Source organism: Pundamilia nyererei, unplaced genomic scaffold (assembly GCF_000239375.1).
Source record: "Pundamilia nyererei isolate P.nyererei 1_Seehausen unplaced genomic scaffold, PunNye1.0 scaffold00072, whole genome shotgun sequence".
Taxonomy (NCBI): Eukaryota; Metazoa; Chordata; class Actinopteri; order Cichliformes; family Cichlidae; genus Pundamilia; species Pundamilia nyererei.
The window spans coordinates 3101907-3112605 of NW_005187473.1; the positions used below are offsets into that span (position 1 = coordinate 3101907).

A 10699-nucleotide genomic window follows, 5' to 3' on the forward strand; every position below is an offset into this window, starting at 1 on the left:
ATATATGTATGTGTATATGTGTGTGCGTGTGTGTATCAGGTATAATAAATTGGCTTTGGCTTCAACAGGACAAAAAATCAAAAACTTGCACTTTGCAGTTGTTTTTACTGCACTACAAACATCTTTAAGTACATTTAAAAAGAACAAAGAAAATACATACATTTCATAATCTGTAAAGAATGCATGCAAAGGGCATTTTTCTTCTAGTCACCTCCACATGATCACCATCTGTCTCTTCTTTCTCTCTCTCGTATTCTTTTCTTTTATCCTACCTACACTGCCTACCAGGACCTCACTTCATCCGCCTCGACGCTCCCATGAACAACATAACCACCTCCGTGGGCCAGACGGCCGAGCTTTTGTGTCGTGTCTCCGGAAACCCACCACCCACTGTGCGCTGGCTTAAGAACGACGCTCCTGTGGTACAGGAGCCGCGGCGGGTCTCCTACAGGTCCACGCTGTTTGGATCACGCCTACGCATTCGCAGCCTGGACACTACTGACACGGGATACTTCCAGTGTGTGGCCACCAACATCCAGGGCTCTGTTTCCACTACGGGCGTGCTGTTTGTCAAGTTCGGTGAGAAGACTTTGTTACCAGTAGCATCTAAGCATCTGTGCATCTCAAACTGATAAAACAGCCAAACTTTTAAAAACTTACTGCCGTCCATTTCCCCCCACCTATTTCTATTTCTTTTCCTAGAGATCTGGCTCCTCATAGCAGCACTCATCTCAGCTGATTCTTCTTGTAGCTGGCAGCTTGCACAGAGAAAAATCTGGAAACAATATTGTTTATCCTGTAGTAAAAAAATCCCCTTGTCTTCTTTTCCAGATCCAGATCCGCTCCCTACGTCTCTGCCAAAAGAGCCCACGTAAGTCGCTTTTCCTCTAACCATTTTTCTCTCTGTCAGTCTATTCATTACCACAATACAAGGGACAGCTTCAGATAAGTTCGTTTGTGAGCAGATTCCACAGACAACTTGCAGATTATGAGAGAATTGCATTTTACATATTGCTGGAACTTTAAAACTAAAGAAAGACCTGCTCGTGCATGTGTCACAAGCACCTCATCGGTTTAGGTTAGTAAAACATGCAACTTGCAGGTCTTATGAACCAAAAAGATAATATACACTGTAATTTTGTTTAATATTTACTCTGATAATTATTTTAACTAAAGACACATATTAGTGTATGGAGCATTCCTACTTCATACTGAAGTCTGCACATGCAGTTTTGAAAGTGGAAAACACAGCGATGATTTGTTTGTCCAGCTACAGCAATTCAATGCTGGTTTGCAAAGAGCTACCCTAAGACGTCCTATAAAGCATATTCATTGAGTAATCACTCACTTTATAACAAGGCCTGGTCTGTAATTTTCCATTTTATTGGTACAGGTCTCATGGGGAACTAAATGAATATTTAATATGAGCCTTTAAAGCTCAGATCTCTCTTGTTCTAGAAAGCTTTTCCACCCAACTGTAGACACGCACATGGTCCATATTTGAATATTTCAGTCCACGGTTTGGAATGTGGACTGTTGGGCCGTCACACACACACACACATGCGCGCACAGTTTGGGGCCCAAAGCAGACACTGACACACACAGTGCTTTGTCTCTATATAGCATCTAATACACTGATGCTCATATTGGAGAAAGTGGGTTACTTCACTTACACACACAACAACTTTAATGAGCAAACAGGGTTTGGTTCATAATGTTAACAAATGCGAAACCTGTGCCATTCATTCAGTTTTAGAGGAAAACGAATAAAAATGATCCAGATCCATAACAGAATGCCCACAGTGCATCACTCCACCAAGTTTCATGAAATTGGACCTGCTGTTTTTTTGTGTTGACAGACAAAATGCATTGAAAGCATTGATCTGATTTCTAGTCTATAATTAAGTTAGAAAGACGAAGTTTGACAACCTCCCCCCTCAGTATATACATCAATAACAATAGTGTTTGACAACTATTAGAATAGTTTCCAAAGGTAGCTGCATAATCAGAGCCCACCTTCACTAACTTCTGATTACAGTCATTCTGCCCTGTAAGTGGGCCTTAAAATTTGACAGAAACAGCTGAGTTCAGAAAAGAGCAGATCCAGGAGTATAAAGCGAGAATGAATTCTGTCTTCTGGTGACCTTGGTCGATTACTTGAACTCTCCCTTAAATAATGCTGTCTAAAAAGACTTGCATATTTTGTAAGTGGTTTTTGTTAAATGATACTTTAAAGTCACCTAATTCGATACCAGCAGCAAACGCACCCACAATGCCAATCCTCTAATATGAACATGCAAATAACATTAAAGGAGGCCTTAAGTGGCAAATAAAAACCAAGTTCTACAAAATTCTTTTAGACAGCATCAAAATACGTTCCATAAAACATTTTCATGTTCTTGCCCAAATCAAAATTTTCTTTGTGTCTGGCATGCTTCCTTCGTTTTGTTTTAACGTCTCCCCGGTTATTGGATAAAACCTCTATGAATTTTTTTCAGTTCGTTTGATTCTTGCAGGATCAAAAGAGACGAAGCTGGATGATTTTCCCCAATGACATTATGGCGAGGCTCGCTGCCATGTTCCATGCGGCGTCCTGTGAATCAAAACTGCTGGCACAAAACGCATGTCAGACACTTAGTATATCCAGTCACACGCTGGCATGAGCGCGGCCTCGTGCACGGCCTCGTGCACACGCGCCCAGCTCCCTCTTAAAACATCTGTTTCTGCCGTTTCTTTTTGTTTACATGTTTTTTTGGTGTCTTCCTGTGCAGCCAAATTACAGCTTTCACAGATGATGCAGTTGGTTCACAAAAGAATCACAATGCACTTTCTCAAGGGAAACATCAATAAAAGAAGAAATTTCAAAGAGACTTTTGGCTTCGCAGTACGGTCGTGCTGGAAATAAACTGAAATGGAAAATTGAATGAGATTTCAAGTAGGAGGAAGTGATTTTAGCCTCCTTCTGCTACATACTGACATTCACTCACCAGCCACTTCATTAGATACACCTTACTAGAGTTTGATCGGACTCTCTTTTGCTTTCAGAACTGCTTTAATTCTTGATGAGCAAAGTATGGTCGATTATACGATGCTATCACATCAATATGGACAAAAATCTCTGAGAAATGTTTCCATGGCCTTCCTAAAACTATGCTATGAGGGGAAAACTAAGGCAGGCTGAGATATTTAAACAATACTTAATTGGTGGTAAGGTACCCAATTTGTGCCAAGAAAAACCAAAACACCACCAGCAGTTTGAACCATTAGTACAAGGCAAGATAGAAAATTCTGACCATGCAGTGTGAGCGTTGTAGTTAGAAATTGCAACTCGTCAGACCTTCGAACATTTTTCCAATCTCCTGTCGTCCCATTTTGGTGAGTTGTGATTTTAGCTGACAGCAGTGGCACCTTTTGTGGTCTTCTGCTGCTGTAGCCCTTCAGTGTTTGTGTTGTGTGATCAGAGATGCTCTTCTGCATATTTTGAGTATAACAGGTTTTTCGTTTAAATAGTTCTTTTTATTTTTTTAAAACCTACTTTTATTCCTTGTTGTCGGTTGATTGTCACCTTATAGTCACAAAGTAAGTATCTTTTCTTATTTGTGTTACTTCTCCCTTCCCATTAGCTCATTCTCCACTGCCCTCTAACACCAATAAGGCATTTTCTTTTTTTGTGTGTCATTTTCAGACCGTTCTCTGTAAACCCTAGAGATGGTTGCATGCAAAAACACCAGCTGATCAACTCTTTCAATCATGCCACGTTCAAGTCACCGTTCTTCCCCTTTTGGATGCTTGGTTTGAAACTAGCACTTGAACAAGTGTATGTTATTATAACTGGGACAGTGCCAAACATTCCAGTTGTCACACAAAACCACAATTTTCAAGCATTCTAGTTAAAATACATCCATATGCTATCTATAAAAGATTTATTTTCATTGTCAAAGTATCATTTTAAACCATGAGGTTTCTGCTCTTGCATCATAGTCACACATCATTTTATGGTAACGTTTGTTAACGTTTATAAACTGCTTTCAAAGGCTTTATACTAGTGATAAAAGTTGGCACAAAGAAAACTTGATCCAGCAGAACACAGTGATCAGCCTGAGCCTTGAAAAGCTCATCGAGTTAGCCCTTCAACAAACTAGACACATTGTACGGCATGGGTGTGGAAGAAATTACCTTCTCCTCACCTTGTTTTCTTTTCTGTCGACTTTTAAAGGAAAGGGTTGCAGTCAAGCGGAAGCAGCGCGAGCTCGAGTCATTACAGTCATTACAGCCTTCATTTAAATAGACAGGTGCCTCCTTTGACAACAGTGGAGGTGCGGTGGCGGCGGGCTGCTGCTCATCATTAGTGTCACGGCCAGCTTATTAGCTGTAAAGTTAGGGTGGCAGCCATCAAGAAGACAAGTTCACCTAATGATGACACTTGGTGACCTTTGGCCACTTACCTCATACCACAGCTGTTCAACAATCAAAACGTCTGCTCCTTTAGAGTTATCTGAAAGACATCTGGTTTAGAAGCTTGTCAGTTTGTGTGAGTTGTATTCATTTACCCTGCACTGTTTTTTTTTTTCTTTCTTTCACCTCCTGCTCCCAAGAAGCTGAAAGTGACAGCGGTGTTGTAGGGAAGAATTATCCGCAAGTATTGCTCATAAATTTTGGGGAAAATTTCTCGCCACCCACCTTGTTGAACCTGAACGCAAACTTCAGGTCCTCTGTGCTGCCTTTGCTTCAGCCTGGGCTGAGATTTCCATCCCCTCTGAGCCGAACTAAAAAGTATACACTCTGTGGTGTGCAAAGGATTACAGTGTGTGTCCCGAGGGTTTGGTTTTTAGTGCGGAGAGCCTCGAGGTTTCAGCTCACAATCCAAGCAGTTTGTGTTGAATGGAGCTGCCTGAGACCAGAGGAAGGAAGTGCAGTAAAGCAGGTCTGAAATTAGGGGGGGAAAGACACGTAGATGATTGAGAGATGGAAAGAGACATCTTAAAGTTTAAAGCATGGCATTTTGGAATGTTAAAGGTTTGGTGAAATGAAGATATTTCAGGGCTTCTGTCTTTCCAGATGCCAACAGCTAAAAATGAGCAGCACCAATAGATAGTCAGTAATTAAATATGGATATGTGGCTATGCGTGGCATGTCTGTTTACTTATTCTTTCTGTTTCTTTTGTTCCAGGTATGGAACAGTGGAAACCTGAAAATTGTTTTAATTTTCAGGTTACAGCCGAAACATTATGCCAGTATTGCAACCCTCTTAATCGCAAATTTTGTCATTTTAGGATACTTTTGCTAAGAGTTGGATGAGATGAGTTATGTGTACATGATGACCCACAGCACACTGCTTTGCAGCCACTCCGGTTAGGCAGCTTTACAGCCGCCTCTCCCGGCATCCCACTCAAATAGGGAAGGCATAATTATACCATGAAAATCAGCTGTGTCAGTCAGCCTTCCCCTGACACCACCCCTCCCCTACAGCTGAGCCACATACCACACCCCACCACAGTGTATATGTACATTTTTAATATTAACTTACTGTAAATTAGTGTTCATTGGTAGTGCCTGTAATGTTATTTTGTCTTATGTGATGGATATGTTGCACGAATCAGTTGTGTTTTCATACACCAGCGAAGCAAGCAAGCGCCGCTGCTCTAAATTTTAGAAATTAGATGTAAAACGCGACGTAGCTTGCGGCCAGTGCAGCCAGTGCAGGTGGCCAGCAGGGGGCGACTCCTGTGGTTGCAACAGACAAGTGTGGGCCTAACTTGTCCGAGTGCAGACTAGAAATCCTTTGCTATTGTCCAACAATAAAATTGCAACACAACAATATGAACTGTATTTTTAATTGTTTTATAGTGATAAGCTAAAAGTGTTATTTTTGAGGCTTCCTATGTCCGTGTTTCCAGCCTTTGATCGAAGCCATTTCACTTGTACAAACATTGTAGCTTTATATTTACAGCCATGCATGGTGTATTTTCCTCTAATATCTGAAAATGTGCCTTCAGGTCCACCTGTCATCTGTCCAAGTTAAGCTTCAACGCCTAATTGCTGTGAGTTACTTTTGACTCGCATCAAATCTAAAGCGCTGATTCAGTCCACAGTCCACTATTATATCAGCAGTTACCATAATTAAGAAGCAGATTACTGTGTCAGGGCTCCTGCTTGACATTCTCCTCCATCTTCTCTCCACCTTGGAGATGTTTTCACAGAGCCTGCACAAACACACAGAGAGGGGGGAAAGTCTCGCCTGCCAAAATTAGAGCGCCCCAACTTTATTCATTCCCTTTTTTTCTGCCTATGCACGGCGAGTGGGGTGAAGGGGAGTGAAAGACAAATACTGTTAGCAGAGTAGGAGGATGATGGCACCATTAACATTTGGGAGTTGCATGTTTTTCTTTGATGCCGGAGTCCGGTCGGGGTCGGGGGCGCTCAGGTGTGATTAGCTGCGTGAGCCGGCGTGAGATTCAGATGTAAGCTCACATCAGAGGCAGTTAAATACTCCCAACAAAAGCTAGCATCTAAAGTCCCCACGCTGCAATAAAGCTGCCTAAAACAGTGGAAGATGCAGTTATTTACTCTCTTTTTCTGTCTGCATTCGAACGAGACTCACATTAGGCTGAACCTGATCTTTAAATGCCTTTTTTTTTTTAACTTGAATTATAATGTTAAAACACTAAAGGGAGGCACTGAATGCATGACTTGGAAGTTTGCATCATTCATATGGTTAAAGCAGCTGTAAAATATAAAACCTGAAAGATTTTTGTGTTGGTGCCAAACCCACAAAGGTATCACCCAACTCTACATTTCCTTTTAGTTCTGCAGAGCTTTGACCCAAAACCCACAATACAGTTTCTGCATGGAAGTGAAAGGCACACAGGTGTGATTAGCAACCAGCAGACCAGATATTTTTCCTCAATACTGGTGGAGACCAAAAGCAAAGCCATAATAATATTGATCATACATTTACTAGATGACAAGAAACACAACTAACGTAAGTTAAATGCCGGTGGTGTTTTGTGTCTGCTGGGATGTGTTTTCCATCTTCCTACAGATTACAGGTTATTTCCTAGTTCCTTTTCAGATTTTCAGAAACAGCAGCTTATATATGTTTCCCCCCCTCAAAATAAAGATGTTGACTTACTGGATATACACAGTTTTAATCTGACAGAAGCAATAAACACACTTTACGTAACACAGCCGCCGATCCCAGAGTCTCTGTCTGTGTTTATAATACAGGGGTTTTCTCGCTGTTTGAAAAGATTAATAACACCGCACCCCGGCTGTCGAGGCTGTTTAAATTTCGCAAAACTTTCCCCCGCTGCTTTTCTCTCGGCGCTGGTAAAAAAAAAAAAGTTAAGAAAATCACAAAAATGGCTGTTTTCTTTTTTTCTTATTTCCTCCTTTCCCTCTCCTGTGCCTCCTTTCTCCTCAGTCCACTCTGTGCCGAAGAATAAAAGAGAGGCAGGTTTAACAGAGAGCAGATTCTCTCAGCTCTGTTTTCTCTGGCTCCTTTTTTTTATTTGGTCAGAGCTCTAACCTTTCTGCTCATTGCTTACACTTAATCTTCCTTTCACTCGCTTCGACGTATCCCCCTTTTTAGGAAGTGAACGGTTGAATGCGCTCGATGAAGGACGCGCTGTGCTGGTTTACTCATCATTAGTGTCCATCAAGAGCTGAAAGTCTTTATTGTATCAAAATTTCTGTTGTAGTGAGTGTGTATATATATATATGTGTGTGTGTGTGTGTGTAATATCTTTATTTACTTTTTATAAGCTTGCGATTAATTTGCCGGTCGATCTCTCGTTTACATGTAACTTGATGACTTGAGGTGATTGCTCCAATCAGGTGTGTTTAACTGTAATATAGTGTAAACGCACATTCAGTCTTAACTTTTCCTGTATATGTGTGTGTGTGTGTGTGTATGTGTGTATATACATATGTCCTCTGTATCTCAGTGTGCATGTGGCTGTGTGGCAAGAAACCAACCAACACACAGTATAAGGCTCTGTAATTAGCCAGCTGTCAACACACTAGATTAAATCGACCTTGGAGCTGAGGAGACAACGGCCCGGAGGCGTGCTCCGCCTTTTAGCCTGCTGGCAATCCTGTTGTACACTCAAAGCATCAAAGGGTTAAAAAATAAATAAATCCAGGAGCAATTTGACTTTGTATAGACGGGACCGTGGCGTGTGTGTGTCCCACCCTGCACGGTGCCGGGGCTGATTGACAAATTAGTTTGAGGAAGTCGTTTTCATAACGTGTAATGACTTGAAGATGCCACACAAAGTTGACGCTGTAGCTTGACGAGGCTCGTGCGCCTGCAGTAATCAAAACAGACTGATTGAGACCCTGAAAAGTCTTTTCTTCCTCATGTAGAGCAGCTGTTATGAAATGTTTGTGCTTGCAATATCTGTGTAATTGGCACCGATTTATTAATACGGCTTGTAATTGCACACTTGATGTACGGCACTGCCTTCTAGGTGTGTTCTGCAAGCAGGGGGGAGGATAAAGCGATGCCGTCGAGGGTTTTTTAATCTGGCAACGATCAGCAAAGCATGCAAAATTAAACCACAATTAAGCTTTTAAATTGAATAATTATTTAGGGAATCTATTACAGATTTTCAGCTCAAGGCTGTATCTTGTATTTCCCTCTCAAGATCTTCCAGCTCTTAGGCAACAAGAGACCGCAGTCACATAGTTTAATCAGTATAGGGCCGTTTCTGTAGGGTGTTATCTTCTCAGTAAGCATTTCTTTTGAGTTTAGGCTCACCTATTGTCTTTGTGGTTACTAGCTTCTTTTTTTTTTACACTGACTGCAGTGTTTTATGTGGTGCATTCACATTTTATCTGCTGCCTTCCAGTGAAACTCTGGGTAATTACATTTTTCCACATATGGCAAGTTTCCTTAAAACTCTCTCTTGTTATTGCACAGCTACTAAGGTGCCTTACAATGAGTAGACCAGCCTGATGAATGTGAATCTGCACCAGCTGGTTAACATAGCTTAGCATCAAAACTGAGAACAGGGAATGAGCCAGCCTGCTGCTATCCAAAGTAAACAAAATCCAAACTGTTTGTTTAGTCCATTGAAAACACTGAAATGCATCAACTGCCTTCAGGACTCCCAGAAAACACCACACATAACCTCCTGCAACCCTACAATCTGGGTTGTGTGTTTTTTTTAAATCACTTTAGCAGTTTTACAGATAACACAATCAACATATAAAATGTGAATCTGTGGTGTTGGACAAAGCCGAGGTAGCTGCTTCCTTTATTTATGTCATTATGCTAGCAACCCCTGGCGATAGAGTCGCATTCAGCATACAAACGTTATTTCTTAACTTCAGGAAGAAGGTGAACATGCTGTTTGGCTAACCGGTTACCTTATTTGATATTAACAAAACCCCAAATGCATGCTAACTCTGAAACGAGGCGCAAAAAAGTGTCCTGTTAGTTCAGAGAGATATGCAGGCCCGCCATTTCAAAACCACTCGCCCATTAAACCCCCCAGCCCGCAGCATAGTGCATGTGCTGTTTTTGGTCACAATAGACTCTTACTGAGACTGTGAACTTGTGTGCTGTATTGAGAAACCCTGGATTTTGGTTTCACTTCTTCGCACCTCGGTGCCAGTGTCAACACGGCTGCGGTTCTCTGATGCTGGCCAGGACTGATTATGATTTGCTCTACACCACAAGCATCGCACCCATTCAGACTGAGGGGATGACAGGCCCTCTCAATTTTTGGATGCATTTCTTCTCGACCACATGCTGATTTTCTTCAGCGCTTCAGACTAACACATGGGGCTCTTCTCTCTCTTTTAATTTTAGGAGTAGGGGGAACACATCTGTCACACTGAAAGTCTTTTTTCTTGCCATTCGGACTTGCACGCAAATGGCTCTGTGAGTTTTCTCAACCTGCTTGCAGTTTAATTGGGGTAAGAGCAGTAGCTGGTGGACAGTCCTCATATTGCTTATGTTTATCTGCAAAACGTGGAACATGAAGCGGGGAAACTTTCTTGGCGAAATTTATAAAAAGGTATTCTGTCCATGTTTGGGTCATTCAATGAAAGCCAATCAAATCCTCCAGCCTGACCCCATTAAAATAAGCTGGGGTGTGTATCAAATAATTTACTGGTGAAATTTTCAAAAAAGGGCATTATAGTTAAAGGTTCAGTGGTCACCTCACCAGGTGAAAAAGCAAGTTATAGCATATTAAAGGTCTCCTTTTTACCTGCATTTGCATATCAGACTCAGCTTCTAGTCTAGTCGTCAAAACATAATCGGTAGGCGCTCTGATGCTTCGTGTTCAAATATGAGTATGTTTACTGTTCCACTTTGAAAAACAAAGGTTGTTCTGCAGGGACATTTTGAACCTCTGTACTTTGCATAGATTGGGGCCTTTTTCCCCGCAAAAATGCACACTCACAAACCGAGTCAAAGAAGTGCCCACAGAGTTGCTCTTACAAAGCCTATCTCTCTCACGTGTTTAGTTAAGTCCTCGGCGGGGCTTAATTGCCGTCTTGTTTGGGATTCTTTTTAGCATGGTGCTGATTGATTGGGGATCAGGGCCCTAATATGGCTCATCGGGGACGGGCCCTTTTGACATGCCCTGGTCCCAGAGCACCAGCGGCTGTTTGAAATCAGAGATACCACCACAGCCTCCCTCCCACAAGCCCCACCTAAATGCTGCCCTACACACACACGGGGGGG

General features: G+C 41.9%; 1 protein-coding gene across 1 annotated transcript in view; it reads left to right on the forward strand.

Annotated features, from left to right (window-relative positions):
* Positions 1–10699, forward strand: part of ror1 (receptor tyrosine kinase-like orphan receptor 1) — a gene marked incomplete at its 3' end in the record, with an annotated part of 117188 nt that overhangs the window by 92129 nt on the left and 14360 nt on the right. Inside the window, exons 3-4 of the mRNA XM_005737027.1 lie at positions 289–579; positions 832–871. Coding sequence (XP_005737084.1) covers positions 289–579; positions 832–871 — 331 coding nt within the window. The remainder of the gene's footprint in view (positions 1–288; positions 580–831; positions 872–10699) is intronic.